This window comes from Mchenga conophoros, linkage group LG20, assembly GCF_057382185.1.
Source record: "Mchenga conophoros isolate Kocher_MC1m ecotype Shallow Benthic linkage group LG20, M_conophoros_male_GT1.1, whole genome shotgun sequence".
In the NCBI taxonomy this organism is placed as follows: domain Eukaryota; kingdom Metazoa; phylum Chordata; class Actinopteri; order Cichliformes; family Cichlidae; genus Mchenga; species Mchenga conophoros.
Window position 1 is genome coordinate 1997481 of NC_140545.1, and position 21407 is coordinate 2018887.

The following is a 21407-nucleotide window of genomic DNA, read 5'->3' on the forward strand; positions in this document are numbered from 1 at the left end:
TTCAGACTCGCCTGTAGTTATAACACATTTGCCCTTTAAGTCGGAAAAGTCTGAACCGTTTAATGGCCCAAACGTAAAGCTAAACAATATATTAACTAACTTTATTACTGTAATTTCGGACTGTCTCCTGTTACTGTGTACAACTTCAAACTATGAAGATTACTAACTACAATAGAACTTAAAAATTCATTTGTGGTTGAAACCGTAAATCCAAACATGTAAATGCATTTAGTAGCTCGTATGAGCTTCTTAAAAAACACGTGTAAGTCAGGATGTTTATTTTAGAGTTCACATCCCTGCAGAGCTTACTGTAATTAAACCTAATGACTAAAGGTGGTTGCTGTTTTTGTAGGACTTAGTGGTAAATCTCTCGTTTTACAAGCCATTTTAGCTTGCTCGTACTCATCAACATCTTTTTTCAGTATCCTCCTACATTTAACCAACTCCAATTATCTTAGTTCCCACTTCTGGGAAGCATTTGGAAACACAGGCTGATGGGGATTTCCCTCTATCTAACTCCATAAATTACATCATTGTTTGGCCTTACTGTAGGATATTTTTGGGCTTCAAATATCACTGAAAAGCAAATAATGTCCAGCCATTATTTAACTGCAGAACGTGTATTGTGAGGAGATACCAACTATTCTTATGCGTGCTCACAAGAGGACTGTGGGAAACTATGAAATGTTGCAACACTGCAGTATGCTTGCACAAATTTAGCCACTACGATTTCAAAATTGCCTTGACCAGAGAGGAAACTGTATACTGCCTTGAACTAGCTCATACTAAAAGGTTAAATATCGCCTGATATTGTCATGCCATCTCATCCGCAAAGTTAAACTTATTTTTATTCTTTTGTGTTTGAAAAGCATCACAGTGGTGACGATGACTGGCAAAGCTGACTGATGTCTGAAAGTTGAATGATGAATCAACACATACAATGAATAAACAGAAACAAAATACCTACTGTATATAATGACTGTAAGTTTTCTGGATGGCATATGGTACTGATTGAGTTTACCTAAAAAAGAACTGGATTGATTATTACAAAAAGTAAGTGGTATTAAACATATACACCACTACTCTGTCATGAAAACATCCTAAATAATAAAGTCTGCACCGGAAAAGCATGATGTGAGGAAACTGATCGCTAATAATCTCTCTTCAGGAGCTTTTTTCGAGTTTCATCAAGTATTTACCTTATTTTTTTAAATTATCAGCAGTGTTTTTTTACGTAAAAGATTAAAACTAGAAAATAATAACATTGCATTATATAAAAGTGAAGTATTTTAATAGTATGGGCTGTTTCCCTCTCGCCACAACATGCCAGCAACCACAGCAGTTAGCAGTTCCCTTCCTATGAATCAAGTGCTCCTTTTATCGGTGTAAAACAGAGCTTCCGCCAACCAACATCCTCCTTTCCCCCCCCCCCCCCCCCCCAATATGTGTCCATTATCAACCAGACTTGACTTTCATTCTGAAGAGCACATTGACCGAAAGAATACACAACCTGTTTCCAGAGGAATGTGATGCACTGCCTAAATAAAAAGAAAATTGCAACCAATTTAAACATTATAATGAGTCGAATATTAGAAGTTAAAAATGAAAAATGCTCTTATGCTTATTTTTTAAAAACAGATGGAATATCTCACAACTCACACAGATTGGTAATAAGTAAGCAACATAGAAGATGCTCCCAGAGAGTCTGAGTGTTTAAGATGAAAACTGGAGATGGATTCAACACTCTGTGGAGGCTCAGTAGGCATTTGCTTCAACAGTTTGAGAATTTCTTTTGTTTAAGAATTTGTATATCTCATCTTCTACCATGGTAGAGATCATATAAAAGAATCAGAAAACTCAGAGAAAGGCCAATATTAAAAATGACATTCTGCAGTGGATATCACTGGATGTGCTTGGAGAGACTTTTGAAAAAACATTTCCAGTAAAGTCAGCTTGTTGTGCATCCAAAAAATGGAAGTTAACATACTACCATTCAAAAAAATAAATAAATTTAAAAAAAAATCCAGAAACAGCAATGTGCACCATTTTCTTTCTGCTTGTTATCAGCACACAGTTCAAATAGATATATGCAGGTTTTGGAGAAACATATACGGCCAGTGCAGCTCCGTTTTTCAGGTACATCTTGTTTATTTCAGCAAGACAATGCCAAATCACATTCAGCAACTATTACAAAAGCATGGCTCCATAGTAAAAGAGTACAGTTGCTAAACTGGCCTGCTTGTCCATACATGGCACATAAAATACTTACTGTATTATTAAACAAAGAATAACACAAAGGAGGCTCCAAGCAATTGAGCAAATGGAATCATATATGAAGTAAGAATAGAAAAGCAATTCATCCCCTCCGTTCCCAAGAGCTTGAAGAATCTCTTGAAGAGACCCGGTGATGCAACACCCCGTCGAGATATTTTTGGAAAAGCGTTGCTTTGTATTCTTCAGCAGTAACATTTCTCGGGTTTAGTACTTGAAACTATGTCGTTTTTGTAACGTTTTCAGTCAAATATAGATGTGTACAAAAACTGCAACACATTGCATTCGCTGTTAGTTCACACTGTACAGGGCATGTCAACTTTTTTTTTGAGAAACACGCTTGCACAAAAATAAAAGAGGCTCTCAATAAATAATCAGGCAACGCAATACTGCTGTTGCAAAACATTATCTTTATCTGAACATCTTGAGATAAGCACAGGCACTATTGAGACATTCAGAAGAATGATGCTGCATGTTCAGGTTCCTCATTTTCTCGTTCTTATGTCTGGTAATGTGTGACCATCGTGACAAACAGAGCTACTGATGCTGTGTGAACGACAGACCATTGCGCTTCCAGTTAATTTCCAAAACGATTATTAATCTTTCAACTTTGATGCACATTTTTTCATTCTGTCTGCCACATCGGTATCAGCGATACCCGTGTAACAACATCCTATAACATGGGTTGCATTTTCAGTCAGATACCGATCTGCATATTCCCACTAACGGCTGCACACATTACCTGATACATGTCACCCCTTTTGTAATTTTTAGCTTTTTAGTTTTTTCTCAATCAATATAAAAAAAGAAAAAACTTAAACTGCCCTCTCTATTTTTTTCCCTTCCCAGAAACTGCCTCCAAAAATATTCCCCTTTTGATACCACAACCCATTGCACACATCCATTTTTTTTTTTTTTTTTTTTTTTTTGGTCATGAGGCGGTTTTTCCCACTCATGTTTGCTAAAGCTTTCTGAATACTACAAAAAAACCAGAGATACCACAAATCCTTAATTTTTAATGAACATTTTAACGACCACGTAAAGAACAGCAGACAAATCATATCAGATTAGCGTCAATACAAAACGTAACACACATGAAGCAAATCTAAGCCTGAGCGACTCAACTGTGGGCAGTTCCCAGCCAGCACCTCTGACCTGTTTTTTAAGCACAGTTGTTTGGAGAACTGAGCTACACAATAAGTAAACTCTGACAGCCATGAAAGGTTCAGGCAAGCTGGAAAGCAGAGATGTCAAAGACTAATTGAAGCAAACAAACACAAACAGGGAATGTGGGCGTTGACCTGGGAACTGTGTCCAGATTCAAAACCACTGTGGTTGCAGTAATAACAGGGTGCTCTTTGGCATGCTGTGGCAGTGGTTGAGTCAGGGGCTGGGTGCTAGGAACTTGGGTTGGGAAGTCCCTTCTTTGATTCCTGGTAGACATTCACCTTTCTTGACTTAGTCAGCCACCTAGTTTTTCCATCTTAGAACAATGAGAAAACACTGTGATTTATGTCTCAGTGGGATGTGATATTATATTGGGCCATACAAAACCATCCATGTTCCCAAAGCTTGTGAATGTACAGCTGAATAAAATTTGTAACTGTAGCCCATCAGTGTATATTTAATGTTATATTAATTAACTCAAATGTAGTTATCATCACATTTACAACTTTTCTCTGGATGTTTGTGCAGATGTGTAAAATTTTCATTTTCATTTAAAATGTTTTGTACGATGATAGATAGACGTGCGTGTGCATGCGTGCATGCGTGCATGCGTGTGTGTGTGTGTGTGTGTGTGCATGCGTGTCTGTGTGTGTTTTCCCGCTTTCTGTTTAACAAGTTAATTCAGCGACTACAGTTCGAGGAAAGAAATGACTGTGACATCGGTTTTCAGATTCACATTTCTGAGAAATTCTGCGAGCAGTTCTCCAAGCATGTGTTTACTTCTGCTTGCTTTAACAAATACTTGAATCCTATACAAAGTATTAACATATGCGTCTGACACAGAAGCTGAAATAACAGCTTCAAGTGATTTGGTGCCATCGATGAACGAGTGAATCTAACCATTGTGTTGTACACAATGTACGCGGCAAGGGGTCTGCAACAGAGGAAGAAAGATGCCAAATATTTAATATGGCCCAGATTGGTTCCAAAATCATCATTGTCACTGTGAGGCTGCCAGTGCTGTACACACACTACAACACAATAAATATGAATTACTCTACAACACGATAAATATGCATCTCTATCATCGGGAATTGTGTGAAAAGTTTTGCACAATGGGGCAGTTTCTCTATAACACACAGCCTTTGTGAATTCACTGTTCACAGTGCTGCAGATCAGGGCAATGAGGGGATTTTTTGTTAAGGATTGTAATGGTCACTTGCTATGTAAGACACGCTCCCCTCCATTCTCCCCCGGCTCCTCTCTCTCCCTTGGCGGTTGCTCTGCCAGATAGAGGAACAATGTAGTCTTTCTTACCTGTTGGAGGGTGTGCATTCCATCTCTGCTAAACTAAGTCTCAATCCTGCCTTCAAGCCCACCCCTGCTTTAACAGGGCCCTCACTGCAATGCCGGCTCTGACTCCAGGTGCTCCACATCACACTCCTCATACCTTTCCTTTGGGAGGATTTGAAAGGACATTGTTCTTGTACGGTTTGGCCGGGACAGAGATAATCATACGGCTAGTTTTTCTCTCACATTTAGTTGTTTAATCGGATCCTTTTATGTGTATTGTCATTACACAATTAGAATCAGAATTGCTTACATTGTTTAGATATATATTTGTAAACATCTACCTACTCCACTGTGGACTGACAGAATGATTGCCGTGTTATGTGCCAGACTGTTGGTTTGTGGTTTGTCATGTGGGCAAAAGGGAAATTTGGAGGTTGGGGTGCAAGTGTGCTATTAAGGATACAAGAGTGCAAAAAATTGTGGTGTGGGTGCTTTACAGGAAGATTGCGTTTGTCTGCACTGAGCCATCCCATTTATGCCGGTGGCTGTATGTGTAGCTGAACAGAAAGAGAGACTCACAGTTGAATAAGAGATAGAGCGGGAGGCCTCATGTGTTTTACTTCTTGTGATCTGTTAAAAGTGAGTAACACCGCGACAGCAGCACTCAGTACTTTTCTTGCCTGTAATTCCAGGATTCTTCTTCACATCTGATTTTTTTAAACTCATCACCAGCTGAAGTCGCAGAGAATGTTGCTCAGGTAAGTTCATTCATATCTTCCTTTTGTTGATTTTTTAGACTTTGCTTTTTTAAAGCTTTTTCAAAGCGACGTTTGGAGGCTGTAATTTTCCTACTTATATTTTTTGCGATTTATAAAAAGCCTAACATAAAAAAGTGCTATGAGTGTATTGCATTAATGGTAAAACTAACATTCATTGAAGCAATAAAGAATACATTTACAGTAAAATAAAGGTTTTTCTTTATTAGATTTTATGTTTTTGACATTTTAGATAATATTTTTGCTTTTCATTTAGTTCTTAATCTTGAATTTAAACTCCTTCTGTACATGAAGGAGCCTTAAGCAACTCACCACCAACAGAGGACTGGATAAAGCAGAATACGATACTTATAATTCCATGTTGCAGGACATTTACGCAATTGCAAACAGACTTACTCAGACTCTCCAAACATTTTTTTTTTTTGCATGTTAAATGCATGTGGTTTGATTTTGAAGGTCAGAAACATTATATTAGATGTTTCATTCAAATAAAAAAAGGAAAATGAAGAAAAGTCCAGCAGATGAAGAAAACTATGAGATTATATCACATTTGGACTATCTAAGTAAAATTATTTAATGCAGGGAATTGCAGATCCTTTGAAGGCTATATCTAAAAGAAATAAACTGTGATCTGCGGAACCTCAGACACAGCCTAACTTTTTTCATTTTAAATTATTTAATTTTAATTAGTAGTATAATTTCCTGACCACTTTCTATAAGGATGTGAGGATGACAAATGGATCTCATGTCATTCTTTAATTGATGAAAAAACTGCTGCTTGCTCAAAAATACTTATTTTTATTCATAAAAATGACCTTTCAACCGCATGGATGAAATAAGATGATTATCATAATTTTCACCCACAAAAAAAGCCTTAAGTCATCAACCACAATGTCAAGGAATATTCCCACTATAATTTCAGTATTTGTGTTTTAAACAGGGTCAGCACAGATACAGATTGTTATATAAAAAGTCTCAGTCAACAGATAGAGACTATAGTGGTCTAACAGAAGTGATGTCCCATTCAGAACCCTAACTGGGTTTTGAATGACTGAGCAAACAGCTATGAAACATAAAAAATGACCACAATGCTGTCTATCCTAATTAAAAGAGTTGAGAGAACCATTACTGGAAGCATGTTAGCCCTGCACCAACATTTCCAAAGCTGCCACCAGGCCCCCGTTACTCTTATAGAGCACGCTGTTTTCCCGCAGATTGTCTTATCAGCAGTAGGCATAGCTGCACCCTGAGACAGCTGATGGGAGGAGTCATCTCAACTGAACTGAACCTTTTATGTAGCCCAACAGAACCTTTACAACACCCCAACAGTCGTCTGTTTAGCACATATGTGTAATGTGCTAAAGACTCATCGGGAATTTGTGTTTGAAGGAGTGGTGTGACTAAACGGTTCGCCTGTACACACGAGTCAATGGAGTAAATGCGTTGTTTGTAATTTTTTCTGAATTTCCTTCTTTTTCAGTGTAATATTTCTTTCATGACATGCTCTTGTCTTTCTCTGCCAGGTTGAATTTTTGCAACAAAAGCGTCTCCTGAATGTGTTCCACAGCCAACTATGTTCTCCCTCTGAGGAGACCCTGTGAGGTAGGTCTGTCTACAAGGCATGAAAACACAAACCTCAACATGTAAAATAGATAGGTCCATATAAATATAATTTTTTTTAAATCCACAAAACAAATCAGAAATTCTTATTTTTCTAAAAGGTAGCAGCCACATCAGGCAAGTTGTGTGGGGGAGTGCCCATGCCAACTAATTTCCCTGGAGTGAGATCTCATGGAGCTCCTCAAGACACAGAGATGGATGTGGCTTGGCAGGAGCTGATGGCCATCACAGAGCTGCAGGTAACTATAGCACCAAATACACTGGGAGCACTGCAAAAAACAATGCTAAATTTTACTTTACCCATTGCGGATGTAGATTTCATCATCACAACTCTTTATGTTACATTATCATAGAGTTTCGGGTTTAATTTTAATAAATCAGTCACTGAATAAATAAATAAATGAGAACATGATATAACAGAAACTCTCACATTATTTTGCTTTGATTATCTTCTCTTATTAATTGGTTGTTTAAAGTGAAAAGAACCTGATGAGATATCTGAACTCAAGAAAAGACCAAAATAGCTGAACAGTCAGGTTCACTTATTTGTTAAGCTGTAGCTGATACAAGCTCAAGCTGTAACCTTTAACAGTATGGGCTATTAAGTGTCTACAAGCAGATAGCTACAAAGATGTCAGAGGAAGTCAAGCCCACAGCTGTGTTTAGGGATTTACAGTAGCTGTGAAAGGTAGAGCAATAAAAAAGAAAGTGAAAACTTTCCGCTAGAACGCCTCTTCTATTGAGTACAAAATTCCCGTATGACTCTGAAGCTTAGCTGTTGCAGGAGTGGTGGTGCAGCATTACACTTACAGTGTTTAAAAAAGGGCCTTGGCAGAGTCATCAGGAAGGAAGCATTACCTGCAACCTCATCACAATGTCTCAACTCAGTGTCTATAATGTACAGAGCAACATCTGGAAAAGCCAGAGTTGTTCTTAAAACAAGTGCTGTGGAAAGATGAATTCAAATTGAGCTCGTTGGCCACAGTCGCCAAAGGTATATTTGGAGAAAGTGCTGCTTCAATGAAAAAAATCCTCTGCCAGCTGTTTAGCTCTGAGGAAGGAAAATATATTTTGTTGAGGCTGTGTTGTAGTCAGTGGCATAGCAAGCAATATAAGGATCCCACTGCAACTCCGTGGGTTAAGAAAATAAATAATAACCCTCTCACTACAGGAACAAGTGTGCATCTTTTCTCATTGTAACACACGGACGTTATTCTCTGTGTCTAGTTGAAAGTAGGACTAATGTGATTCATAGATGACAGAATATCTTTGTTTGAACAAATTTCATGTGACACTTGTTGAAAAACTAATATACATCCAGGTGAGATGGGCAACAATGGTCTATTTGAGTGATGGCAGGATAGGAGGATTGTGAAAGGGGGCATGCTGTGTATTGCTAGTGGCCGCCTGTACTGCACAATAGCCGTTCTGTTTCCAGGTGGAACCTGATCACATCTTTAAGAGCCCTTCATATTCTATGGGTGGTAGGTTGAAGTGGGGGCAAACTTTCTTGTATAGCAAACCAGATAAACTTTAAAAAAACAGACAATGATTGTCTCATGGGGTCTTATTTAAATTTAATTGGTTTTAGTCATTTCACTGTTGTGAGTGTGACATATCTTTGAACCTGTCAGTCATGAGTGGGTGTTTGTCTTACAGGAGTTCGAAGTCCCTACTGAAAACCCCTATGAGACAACACAGTACCAAACCATGGAGCCCATGGCTTCTGTGGGAGAGTATGGGATGGCTCAGCCCCACTCGGAGCCCCCTGCTGCTTGTGAGCTGAGAACCGCTGAGGCTTACAATGGATTTTATTCCGAAGAGGTGCCTACCTGTCATCGTCTAGGCACCTCCACAGAAACAATGTATGGAAACTCTGAACCTCAGCTCAATCAGAGAATACTCCCGATCTCCTCTCACCCACAGCAATCTTTTGTGCCCCTTAGGGAGCAAACAAATATGTCAGGTGTCAATCAAGGGCACAGGAGAACCAATGCGTGTCTCACTCAGGGACTACGTGGGCACATGCAGTGGACTGTACATGGACAAAATGCACACACTCGCTCCGGTGAAGACCTGGAGTCCGACTCTGGTCTGTCACTGGGTTCCAGTCCACCTTTGGCCTCTCCAGATAATCCTGTTGGTGGCGCACCAGGTTACCAAAGCGTAGACATAGGAATGGCATATAGTGATGGCGAACCAGACAGCATGACTGAGCACACAAGAAGATCCCACCTCCATTACTCAGCGGATTACCAGAATCATACTCACTCATATTTACACTCAGGTGCACATCCATCTTATTTTTCAGCCCAACCCATTTTATCTCAGCCACAGCAGAGTACTCCAACTCCTCGATCAATGAAACACCAGGGTTCAGCTGCAGCCTTGAGTGACCTATACAATGATTCTGCAATGTCCAGCAGAGGAAGCTCACACCTTAACATGTACATAAAACCCCAAGGAAGCATCTCTACCCCTCCCCTGAGCAGAGATGAGCGGCGGGCCTTAGCTTTGAAGATCCCCTTCCCCATGGATAAGATTATCAATCTACCTGTCGATGACTTCAATGAGCTCCTGACACAGTATACTCTGACAGATGCTCAACTGGCACTGGTCAGGGACATTAGACGAAGGGGGAAGAACAAGGTCGCAGCTCAGAACTGCAGGAAGAGGAAGCTCGAAAGCATAATTCACCTTGAAAGAGAACTGAATCAGCTCCAGGCCCAAAGGGAACACCTGGCACAAGAAAGGCTCGAGTTCCAGCGCAGCTTGGCATTCGTTAAATGTCGTCTTACAGATCTTTACACCCAAGTATTTTCTCATTTGCGAGATGAAGATGGACAACCATACTCTATAGATGAATATTCTTTACAGCAGACACCAGATGGTAAAATTTATCTGGTACCTCACACAATGCAGAAGAGAGAGCCATGCTGAAGAATTGGGTAGTTTCCTTACTCTGGAGAACATTCGACCCGATTGTACCGACTTTGACTGAGTCACACAGGAAGTTGTCATAAGAATGACGTTAAGCTTCACATAAATGTATTAATGGACACTGTTCATGTCCTTTTAATGAATGAAACCAGAGATTTGTTTTTATACAAACACTTTATTAAAAAAAAAAAAAGGTTAAAAAAAATAAAATCTGCACAGCAGCCTTCTTAAAATATTTTGAGCACCAGCATGAATTTTCAGCCAACCTGTGGGGAGAAGAGAAAACTACATTAATTCAAATGTATTATTAAAAAAAAAAAAAAAAAAAAATTGATGTGTCTAGAAGTAGTAATGTTAGTACCTGGCAAAAACCATTGTCACAGAAATGAGGCCAGGTTTTGGGGTCCATGTCTCGTTACCTTACCTACCTACAAAATAGAAATACTGTAAGTAAAACAATACCCCAAAAATACAAAATATTTGCTCATTTCATAGCATGCAATATGTTTGGGCCTCAATGCACAATTGGAGGCCAAATTAAGTCAAATAGTAGAATGGTCATAAAACTTGATTAAATTATTACTGGGCTACATATCTCACTACCAGCTACATGACAAAATGCAAGATATACCATCAGTAGTTGAGAAGTCTGGTCTTACCTACAAACAGCACTTAAGCCTTTTGGTAGCTGCTGCCTGCTAGACTCAGGCCTCTGTTCTCACTCTCCCCTGCTTCAATGATCCTGGCGATGGTTTTGCTACTTCTCTCCCTCAGCTTGCTTCCATGGCTAGCCTCATAGACTTTGCATGTAAGCTAGCATTCTCCAGGTGATCTTTGCAGAAATCAGGGCAGAGCTTGTACCAAAGTGATGGGCTTTTTCTGATGATGGCATTTGCGCACCATTTCTTTGCCCGCCCTTTAACCAGTATTGCATATGCACTGACCTGAGCCAGCATGTAGGAGACACTGATATTGACTTTCCCCGGCCACCTTGTGATGTATATGGCTGAACCCATTTTCACCTAATAGTAAACCCTCCCTTTCCCAAAACCACTGAAAAGGCTAACGAGACTGTTAAAAAAACTGAAAGGTGTTTATTTCAGCTTGATTTGATGCAGTTACAAATAAAAACCAGACTTGAAGATCTACACAAAACCTCATTGGAATGCTTGCTTTCCATTAACACAATTGACGAAAAAAGAAAAACATAAGACAAAATGTTTAAATGAAGGCCCTCCATGATTTATCTACTGTACATCTCTTCTTGCAGCAGCTGTAACCTGCCACAACTCATAGGCTGAGCAGATTTAGGAGGTAAACCTGCAGTTGCCCTGTCACTTCGCTTGCTCTCCTCTCCTTGCTCTCCTCTCCTAAGTACTCAGTCCTGTTGAACAATACGGAACAACATTGTTAACTGTGCACTGACTTTGTGACCTGACATCCAGAGTGAATTTGTTTAAAGGTTATCTGCACTCAATGATTCCCTGCTCACCACAAGCTGTTGTTTTACATTAAAAAAAAAAAGAGAGACTCTTAAGGCATGCTCTCAAGCTCTTACCACTTTGTCATTTTAAAATCGTCCTGGACGTCCACCATAGCCGCTGTTGTTTGAGCCTCCGTATCCACCTGGAAGCAAAAAAAACAAAAAAAAACAAAGTCAAAACAAGAGGTCAGCATACATAAAAGCATCTACTTGTGAAGTCTGGGAACTCATACCAAAGTTCCTGCCGCCGCCGCCACCACCACCAAAGTTGCCCTTCATGGGGCCAAAGTTAGAGGCCTGGGGGTCGTAGTGGCCCATGTTGTTGTAGTTATTGCCGCCACCGCCGCCTCCACCACCACCACAATTGCCTGTGATTACAGAGTTTGTAGGATTGGTCAACCTCAAGCAAGTTACAATTCTAGTAAAAGGCAGTGTAATGGCATTATCTTACCATAACCATTGCTGTCATAACCGTTTCCTCCATATCCACCACCCTGGTTGTAGCCCTGATTGTAACCACGGTTACCTCCATTATAGCCACCAGGACCACCAGGTCCACCTCCATAGCCTAAAAATATAAGACAGCCTTAAAATACACTGTGGAATTTAAGAAATGCAAAGAAAATAGGAAGACACGACAAAACCATGCTCACCACCATCACCCCCGTTGCAATTGTAAGGACCATCTCCATATCGCCCCCTGCCACCTAAATAAGATAATCATATGGTTTGCTATCGCACAGTATAACAATCACTCCACTATCAACAAAATAAGCCGTACCTTGATTGAAGCCCCGGTCGTAATCATAGGGCCTGCCACCAGTGTTGCGACCTCCTCTCATTCCCATACCCATTCCTGCACTCTGCATTTCCTGCTTTGTGAGGGCCTTCCTCACCTCACAGTTGTGAGAGTTGATAGTGTGGTATTTCTGGACTGTGGAGAGAATTTTTCGTAAACAAGCTAGCCAACAATCAAAAGTCTGACAAAACAGTCTGGGGGAAAAAAGTCAACTTCTGCACTTACTGACAATCCGATCAACTGAATCGTGGTCGTCGAACGTAACAAAGGCAAAGCCCCTCTTCTTCCCAGTGTTGCGGTCAGTCATGATATCAATGACCTCTATTTTGCCAAACTGCTGGAAATAATCCCTCAGGTGTGACTCCTCTGTGTCTTCTTTGATGCCTCCAACAAAGATCTTTTTCACAGTTATGTGGGCTCCTGGTCGGTTTGAGTCCTGGAATCAAAGACATTTGTTATTGTTATGCGCCTTTTGAATGCAAGAACAATTGCACCTCATCCAGTTGTTACACACCTCCCTGGAAACAGCTCGTTTCGGTTCTACCACTCTTCCATCGACCTTATGGGGACGGGCTGACATGGCAGCATCAACTTCCTGCACTGATGAATATGTTACAAAGCCAAAACCCCTGGATCTCTTGCTGTTGGGGTCCCTCATGACCTGAAAGACAAATGCTTTTGGATTAGCCAGTAACCAACGTGCTCTACATTATTGCAAAACCATGACCACTGAAACATCATGACTACATCTTTAATGAAACCCGACTTACCACGCAGTCTGTAAGAGTCCCCCATTGCTCAAAATGAGCACGCAGGCTTTCGTCTGTCGTCTCGAAGCTCAAGCCTCCGATGAACAGCTTGCGGAGCTGCTCTGGCTCACGTGGGACCTATACAATAGACAAAGCAATGCAATAACATCTGATTAGCTTCTCCAATGTCGGCTTTAATGTAATACAACCATAACTTTAATGTGATAGTAGTATTAATTAATGCTGTTCACCGTCTACATACATCCTTCCCTGCTCCCCTTATTTATATTCAGGGCGTGTGGAGGAGGGACACACCGCCGCCATTAACGTTAGCAAAGCCGCTGAAAGACCAGCGAATAGGGCAAATATTTTAAGTACTTATTTGTCAGAGTAAGCCGTGATTTAAATGAGTGTTGCATTTAAGCGTGATTTCCCATCGTAAATGTTGATTCAAAGTCCTAAATTTCCACTGCAGCTCACCCGCAGGAACAAAAGGCCACGAGGCCTGGCTGCTATAAAATGGCGGCGTTTCAATACAGCTACGACCCAAACCGGAGACTGTACTACGAATCAAAAGCATGCCGCAACTTCATATTTCCTACCTTCTCTAACATAAAACAACGCATGCAATAACAGAGCAGTAGTCCCGAGCCCAGTACTCACACTCTCTCTCGACATGTTGCAGATTTAGCCTTGAAGACGTGTTGTGTAACTTGCGAAGAGCCGAGATCTGCGTCAGACGAGCGTAGCCTGCTATTCAACAGTACAATAAATAGCAACGGTACCGCCCCTGTCGCACGGCAATTGGGCAGCTATTCCCGCTGCAGTTTGTCGTCCGCAGTGATTCAATTTTGATTGGGCCATATAGAATCAATCATTACCAACATCCAATCACCTGGTGTACAATGATGACAATGAAAAAATGGATTACGGTTGTTGTATGTGAAAAGGAAAATTTGAAGAAGGTATCGAGTCTGTCGTGTATAACGGCTTTAAGTCAGTAAGCATACAGTGGGCACAGCTCGCTAAGTTATGTTCCTGGAAAACACAAGGAAGATGGTCAGTTTTTTAGATTAAACATCATACGAACCGTAAATGATTCCTTTTTTGATTTGTGGGCGGAAGCACAGCAGCCTTGTACAGCAATACAAACATACACACCTTCTTATCAAAGAAAAATATTTTCTATACAGAGTGCACACGTATTAAGATAAAAAAAAAATCCAAATTGTTACAGAATAAACTTAAAAACACGATAGAAGCACATTCAACCACTTTATATGAAGATCATCAGCTGACTGAGGGGCGGGTCAGTTATTGTGCGCTTTAACGCGCGCTTTTTTGCGCACAGCACCTTTGTGTGTATGTGTATGTGTGTGTGTGTTGTGCTAGCTGCTAAAGTAGCTGAAAGGTTGGCCTCGCCGCTCCTCCACAAAGACAGGGTTTGACGGGTACAGATCGACGGTTGGGACCTCCAGAAGAGTAAGACACTATTTTTTGCAGTTTCATGCCGCTGTAGATATGGGCGCATGGTTTGATAGCATAGTAGTTTAGCTCGATTTAGCGGTTGCTTGCAGGCTACCTGCTGTAGCAAGTTTTCATTTGCTTTGCTGCTAGCGCCATTCAGCTAGTAGCCGTCGTCCTTGCTATTTGTACGTTTTTGTAGTAACAGTGACCGACTTTTCACCGATTTAGCGAGTAGATTGCGATCTGGATATTTAGCTGCACTGTTTAGTTGGTCTTTTTAACGTTGCATGTTGCAATTAAACAAACTATAACGATATTAAGCCTCTCGTTGAAATATGATAACAATCTTGCTAGCTGTGGCTAATTAGCTAATGTTAAAGTGTTACCGATCTGTAATTTGTAGCTGCTTTGCGATTGGAGTGATGTGGCTGTGTAGCCATTATTCTTTTTAAAAATTGGTGCGGTTTTTTTTTATTAACTAGAGCTAGTGGGAGAGCGATCAAAACTCAAATATCTTTAACGCGAGCTTTTCCGTTCTTTCTAAACAGGGAAGTGTCACCTGCAACCGCGTTGTGTTAAGCACCAAACTTTACCATGGGCAAAAAGTCTCGCGGAGAAGAGTCTTCATCCTCTGATGAGGAAGAATATGTTGTGGAAAAAGTGCTGGACAGGAGGGTGGTGAAAGGAAGGGTTGAGTTCTTCCTAAAATGGAAGGGATACTCGGAGTAAGTAATTAAATAAATGTACTAACAACGGTCATAGCTCCCATAGTCAAAAATCTTTTGAATCTCTATTAAAATTAAATGTTGTAAACAGTTGGTCACATTTTGGAGTAGGTAGGTTATTGGAGATTGCTATTCTAACACTCGGGTCCAAGATGCACCCAGTGCACAACAGAACAGCTCTCTTAGACACAGATGCTGTCATCTAAAGCACAGTAATGACCATGAAAGGAACATTAGATTATAGTGTTTTAAACATTGCAAGATATCAAATTTTTTAGCATATCTTGCAGTTTCCAATCCAAACTGGTGCATTAAGGCTGCACTGATTTTTCTGTTCTGTGCTCTTTCTCAGCAAGCACAACACATGGGAACCAGAGAAAAATTTGGATTGCCCTGAGCTTATTTCAGAATTCATGAAGACCTACAAGAAAAGCAGTGGCGGGACCTCCACACCCAGCAGTGGGGCCAGCAAATCAAACACGGCCGCCTCTGGACGCTCCAAAGATTCTAGCAGCTCAAAGAAGAGGAGCTCGGATGATGACGAGGAAGGTGGAAGTAAGCCCAAGAAGAAAAAAGAGGTAAGAACTATTTTTGGCTGCAGAAGCAGGATGTCTAGAACTTGAAATGTGCTGCATTTGGCTTCCTTTTTCACTTGACATTAAGTTAGCACAACACATTTATCTAAGGTGTGTGGAAACTGAGACTGTTTACATTTAAAGACAGCTGGTGTAAATTCAAGAGTTTAATACAAAATCCAGATTTCTAAAGTAATTTTGTTCGGGGTCTTTCAGGATGACATTCTAGTCGCACGCGGCTTTGAGAGAGGACTTGAGCCGGAGAAGATCATTGGAGCAACAGACTCGTGTGGAGACCTCATGTTTCTTATGAAGTGGTAGGTTCTGAAAGTCTTGATTTAATTTTGCCTTTAGTTTTTGTGTGAAATCGATCAATAAATGCACCTAGTGTTAGAAATCTTCTTATATGCACAACCATTCAGATGCAGGCAGTTCTTCTGCTGTATGCAGGCTGTACTGACATAATTCTTCTTACACTCTGATATTTCTATTTGTAAATTGCCTTTAGCAGCATTTATAGCTTAGCTGGCCTATGGTATGTAATTGCATATTATCTTGAGGGATAAGGGTAGTACACTGTTGTTCATCCTTGGTCAAGCCCCGTTTAAGGGTTAATGTCAGATAATAGTTGTAGTAGTTTAATAGTAGTTTAATTTATCACAGAAAGCTGTACAGTTCAAATTTCTTTTTCTTTTAATTTCTTGTAAGTTATTTTAAAAATCACTTGCAGCAGATGGAATTTAAATGCACTCCATGTAATTAATGTAATGTGTGAAATCTTATGCTACATTTTAACTAGTTGGACAAAATTTGCATGTTGCAAGTGTTTTGAAAACGGAGATATTATATCTTGGTTGTGCAAAGACACAAACCCAAGCGGTAATTTTAAACTTTCTCTTTCCAGGAAAGACTCTGATGAGGCTGATCTCGTGCTCGCAAAGGAGGCCAATCATAAGTGCCCACAGATTGTCATAGCCTTCTATGAGGAACGTCTCACCTGGCATGAAGACAGTGACAAGAAGGAGAAGGATGCAGTCAGTGCGTGAGTGTATCGCCTCAGGAGGAAACGGGACCTCTTCACTGCAGGGACAACCTTGAGTCGGACATTTTTCACATCCTAAACTCCCAACCTTCAATTTTTACCATGTCCAGCAATGACACACACAAATTTTGGACACTGTGTTATCTCCATCCAAGCCTCATTGGAGCACACGGGCCCAGACTACTAAAAAGGATCCATCATTCAGGAGGAGAAGCTGTAGTTGACATGGGTGATATGCTACTGGGGAGAGTTTATACTATTGTCTTTGTATTCTTTACTTTCTTCAAAAAAAAAAAAAAAAAAAATTTAACACATTGTTTTAGTGCTTACAGGATACGATTATGTTAGTGTTGAAAATCAGAGTTGGTAAAGGCTGTGTTAACCCAGAGTGTGTTCCATTGTGGGTTCACAACTTTTAATTTGCTATAAACGGTGTACCTCTTCTTTTTAAGAACCCAGCTGACACCACAAAGATGGAAACATTTTTTATTTTTTAAAGTCAGGAAGCCGCCGCCGCACTTTCCTGACTGCATAATCGCTTCCTTTTAAAAGGAAAAACTTCGATATCATAGGTTTCTCATTTGTCTTGCTGTAAAGCCTGCCAGGATGGATTTACTCAGTTTTTTCATAATGTAATTCATAATGTAGTGGTGGGTTGTTTTTTGTCTTGTGTGTGGGTGGGTTTTTTTTTTTTTAAATAACAAAGTTTTATTTTCACGTTCAAATATACCGGTCTATACAAATATACATTACCACATCAACAGCTAACCCAAAGGACAGTAAAACCAATTATGCACTTTTTTTTTTTTCCCTTTTAAATAAGCGTTTTTGTTTTGTTTGTTTGTTTTGGGGTTTTTGTGTGTTCAAGTCTGACAATCTTCTATGTATCCAAGTGAAATGAAGCCAGGGTTGTGCCTGTCATTAGGGTCTGCCACCTTGTGGCCAAAAGATGTAAACCTTGAATGTGTGACCAATCCCTATGACAACCCTGTGGTTTTAATAGTTGTTGTTAGTCATCTTTTGATTTTTATGTTAAATGGTTATTGACATTGCCATAATTTCAAACATTAAAGCAAGCTTTGAACTGAATTGGTCACATCCTGGGTTCTCTTGTGTTGACTCTATTTGTTCTTAGCTTAAGATTTCTTTTATTTTACTTACTTTTTTTTCTCTTTCTTTTCTGGGACCTGAAAAGCACCTCCAAGCTTTTATACACTAGATGGATGTCAGCTTTGCAGTTTGATCTGTTGTGCTCCAGCGTGGACTCTTGGGACCAAATGTTTCGTGTCTACCGAATAAAATCTGTTTTATTTTTGATTTAAATTTTTTTTTTTATCAATGTTTTTAGCTTTAATTGGCATTGTGAATGAAGGCTGTGCACCTCTCCCCTTTTCATATGTACCATACACAAATTATGTCCCTTGATATTAACTTAGATGATCCTTCTGGTGTCGATTCCTTTAATAACAAGTATTCGGTTCCTGAATTATTATTTTTTATTTTCTTTTATTTTTTTGCCAGTGCAGAATTTTTAAAATGTAGACTATTTCTTGTGTGAATGAAATGTTGTGAGTATGTGTACAGTAGCACCCTTTAATAAACATTTTCAGTGTTAAAGTTGCTGTCGGTTTCATTTTAGACTGAATATTCCATTCACAAAGCATTTAAGTCAGAAAATAATACTAGAAATTTCTTGAATATAATTCGTAAGAACTGTTATGGAGGCAAACTGTAACTTAATATCTGGAAGTTTCCTACCTGAGGGAAAATCACCATCTTGGCCGGATAACATATGATGGGTATCATTACATGGGCTTGTTTCTTTTCAAAGTGAAACGACTTTTTATCCGTTAAAGGTTTAAAGCGCAATGGCTGCTCTTCCCCAGCAGATGGTGCTGTTAATCAATAGCAATCCAAAAGTAAAGGTATTTTTATGCAAGTCATTCACAGTTCAAACTCTTAAAGTTGCTCACATGAACAAGTCATAAATGGGTGTTTATGGATTTTTATGCAGCTTTTTGAGGTCCAGGGATTCACAGTGTGTTTACCATTTCTGCTGAAGCCATCCATATCTCCCCCAACTCATAGAGCTGATTAAAACATCTGTTAAATTAAATTAAGATACTTTATCTATATCTAAAGTGGCTCACGACACATAAAACAAAAATCCAATACAATTAGTCATTTTTGTTTTGGTGCTCATATTAATGTTCAAGAAAGACAGATGAAGGAATAGCACACAATAAAGGTTAGATAGAAACTTCAGTTATTATGGCTCATTCATGGTTGGTGCCTTAAACCCTTAGGCCACTGAAGCAATCCACTTCAATTTCATGATGCAGCCATAAAAACAAATATGCATCGCTGCAATATGTGGGTTTTTTTTCTTCTACTTGAAACTCAAAGAAAAACACAAGCAGGGAGTTGAAGCTATGCTAAAACCAGACTCTAAGCATGTGAGAACAAATTATAATTCCCTTTATCTGGCAACCATAACAAATTATGAAATAACTAAGTGCATTACAATACGAGTTGTTAATTTTTATTTAAAAAAAAAATATGGTATATAATATAAGGTAAGAATAATGTCGCTCCTATACGGACCAGCTGCAAGATTAGTCATAAACTGCAGTGAAGGTGTAGTCTTGTTCTTCTCGCACCACCATCTTTTTCTTTCTTGCTGCCCTTTATAGCAACTCTTTTTTACATGCACACACACACACACACACACACACACACACACACACACACACACACACACACACACACACACACACACTGTGCTGCTTGGCTACGTCTAAAGTGATGGAATTTTCCTTGCAAAAAGGCTTTTACACTCCAAATGGAATGCAAAGGTCACTAGTAAATATCCAGCCCCTGGGACCATTAAGCTGGGCAAAGAGAGGGAGCAGCAGGCTGTTTTATGGAGCCTGGAGCTGTCTGCTCACAAACCCAGGCCAGTATGGGTTTGGTTGGGAAAGACACTGTGCATTAACAAGAGGCTCTGGTGACTATGTGTGGCAAATGCAGTACAAAGTAAAGGCGGCGTAGAGGGTATTTGATCAGAAGGATGTAAGTGTAAAGCTCCATCAAAGCTTGAAATGCTTAAAAAGTGTTGGCTTTTCAGGACACAGATTTTTGACGCTGCAAAGAAGTACAACTTGACATTTGTAATATATAAAATTTATAAAACCCTTAACGCTGTTTTTTGCCATGGGAATCATATTCTGGTGTAAATGTATTTATTTATTCGCAGCAGCCTCTCTGCACTTCAAACATACTTCCCCCCGCTAGTAACTTCTAGTGCAAATGAGTTCCACAGGGTACTGTCCACAGCAGAGGTGGGCCGTCTTGCTGCACACTGCACAAAATGAGCGTCGGGGGAGCTACTGTGCAGCTGTGGTGAGGAAAGGGACTGCAGCAGTGGGGCCTCATCAGAGTTACAGCTTGCTCAGGGATGCCACAAACAAATAAACATGCGCTCGTGGAGATAACGTGAGCACAAAAAGAGGAAAGATTCACCTTCCTCTGTCAGTCTCAGCAAAACTACGAAAAATTGTGGGAAAAAAGAAAAAGCGTCGTGAGTCACAAGTATCACACAGGCCGGTGTAATTTGATGTGGCCTTTACTTGTGCTGTGATCATGTAGACACAGCTGCGCCTCCTTGATCCAATCAGATAAAAATGTCTGCGGCGACGACTGCATCGGCGTCGTCTCGAAGCGCACTGATCTGTGTGAAGGTGATTGCGGCGTGATGCTCTAATTTGGGTGCCCATCACACTTAATGCGCAGTAAAGCACCACAGACAAAGCTTCTTCCTTCTAAATGCCCCCCCACCCATTTGCTGCTCCACAGCTCTCACCACCAACCTACTGCTGGCTGTGTTTCCCCTTCACCGCCACCACCACCCCTTCACATCCCCTCCCCAACACTCCTCCCTTCATCTCCTCTCCCCACCAGGGGGAAAGAGTTATAGCTGCCATAAAAGGCAGGTAATGCATTGTTAACTAATTCTGTCTGCTCAGAGCTGATATATCCTCTGCTCTAAATCTCTGTTCCTCCAATAAAATGCAAATGCTAATGCTTGCCCTCCATGAGCTGATATCATTTTTAACAGGCCAGAGGTAAATGCTGGAGAAGGGTGGGGTAAGCCAGAGGTAGTCGGTGACATGGCAGGGCTTTGAGCTTTCAGGGTACACGGCTTGTTATAAAGGAGACCTGCTCCGCATACCTCCGACCAGCAAGTATGCTGCACATGTGGCCACAGGTACCACTGTAAGACCGCAGCGGTGTGGTGCAGTGCATCGAGAGGCCGCGTGCACGCGTCTAAGCAGCAGCAGCAGCTAAGCTTCTAATAGTTTAAAGCTAGTGTTGCATCTTTGTTATTTAGAAGCTTATCAGTCAGTACTCACTCACCGTCAAATAGAAAGAGGAGCCAATTTGCCTGTGGATGTAATGCATCATATTTCCATGTTAATAGTAGTGTCATACTTCGTGTAA

At 40.3% G+C, this 21407-nt stretch overlaps 3 protein-coding genes across 7 annotated transcripts; 2 read left to right on the plus strand and 1 right to left on the minus strand.

The window, feature by feature from the left end:
- The first annotated feature begins 5380 nt into the window (after positions 1-5380).
- Positions 5381-10230, plus strand: nfe2 (nuclear factor, erythroid 2). Of its 4 annotated transcripts, none has more exons than XM_085261165.1 (4): positions 5381-5489; positions 7031-7109; positions 7229-7366; positions 8787-10230. In XM_085261165.1, the coding sequence occupies exons 2-4, from the start codon at positions 7062-7064 to the stop codon at positions 10065-10067; spliced, it is 1467 nt and encodes a 488-aa protein (XP_085117291.1). In that variant the 5' UTR covers positions 5381-5489; positions 7031-7061; the 3' UTR covers positions 10068-10230. The 4 variants fall into 4 exon arrangements, with proteins under 4 accessions (XP_085117291.1, XP_085117290.1, XP_085117292.1 ...); XM_085261164.1 differs by lacking the exon at positions 5381-5489 and adding an exon at positions 6758-6941; XM_085261166.1 differs by lacking the exon at positions 5381-5489 and adding an exon at positions 6758-6914.
- On the minus strand, positions 10223-13916 carry hnrnpa1b (heterogeneous nuclear ribonucleoprotein A1b). Of its 2 annotated transcripts, XR_014890292.1 has the most exons (11): positions 13762-13916; positions 13120-13236; positions 12864-13010; positions 12575-12785; positions 12332-12484; positions 12204-12257; positions 12002-12118; positions 11784-11918; positions 11626-11693; positions 10429-10495; positions 10223-10333 (listed from the first exon to the last, which is right to left on the minus strand). XR_014890292.1 is itself a non-coding variant. In XM_085261168.1 (10 exons), the coding sequence occupies exons 1-9, from the start codon at positions 13774-13776 to the stop codon at positions 11638-11640; spliced, it is 1005 nt and encodes a 334-aa protein (XP_085117294.1). In that variant the 5' UTR covers positions 13777-13916; the 3' UTR covers positions 11142-11451; positions 11626-11637. The 2 variants fall into 2 exon arrangements, 1 of the variants encoding a protein (XP_085117294.1); XM_085261168.1 differs by lacking the exons at positions 10223-10333; positions 10429-10495 and adding an exon at positions 11142-11451.
- A 507-nt stretch (positions 13917-14423) lies between these two features.
- cbx5 (chromobox homolog 5 (HP1 alpha homolog, Drosophila)) lies at positions 14424-18524 on the plus strand. The gene is made up of 5 exons (XM_085261169.1): positions 14424-14580; positions 15114-15290; positions 15643-15868; positions 16082-16182; positions 16770-18524. Exons 2-5 carry the CDS (start codon positions 15160-15162, stop codon positions 16909-16911), a joined length of 600 nt encoding a protein of 199 aa, XP_085117295.1. The 5' UTR covers positions 14424-14580; positions 15114-15159; the 3' UTR covers positions 16912-18524.
- Positions 18525-21407: the final 2883 nt, after the last annotated feature.

Excerpts from the sequence above, each read along its gene's own strand:
- nfe2 (XM_085261165.1), top strand. The coding sequence starts at position 7,062 with ATGTGTTCCACAGCCAACTATGTTCTCCCTCTGAGGAGACCCTGTGAG. Across the intron at positions 7,110-7,228 it reads CTCTGAGGAGACCCTGTGAG|GTAGCAGCCACATCAGGCAA; the intron begins GTAGGTCTGTCT and ends TTTTTCTAAAAG. Across the intron at positions 7,367-8,786 it reads TGGCCATCACAGAGCTGCAG|GAGTTCGAAGTCCCTACTGA; the intron begins GTAACTATAGCA and ends TTTGTCTTACAG.
- hnrnpa1b (XM_085261168.1), bottom strand. Across the intron at positions 12,258-12,331 it reads CGACCGGGGCTTCAATCAAG|GTGGCAGGGGGCGATATGGA; the intron begins GTACGGCTTATT and ends TATCTTATTTAG. Across the intron at positions 11,919-12,001 it reads TTATGACAGCAATGGTTATG|GCAATTGTGGTGGTGGTGGA; the intron begins GTAAGATAATGC and ends CTGTAATCACAG.
- cbx5 (XM_085261169.1), top strand. The coding sequence starts at position 15,160 with ATGGGCAAAAAGTCTCGCGGAGAAGAGTCTTCATCCTCTGATGAGGAA. Across the intron at positions 15,291-15,642 it reads AAATGGAAGGGATACTCGGA|CAAGCACAACACATGGGAAC; the intron begins GTAAGTAATTAA and ends GCTCTTTCTCAG. Across the intron at positions 15,869-16,081 it reads AGCCCAAGAAGAAAAAAGAG|GATGACATTCTAGTCGCACG; the intron begins GTAAGAACTATT and ends GGGGTCTTTCAG.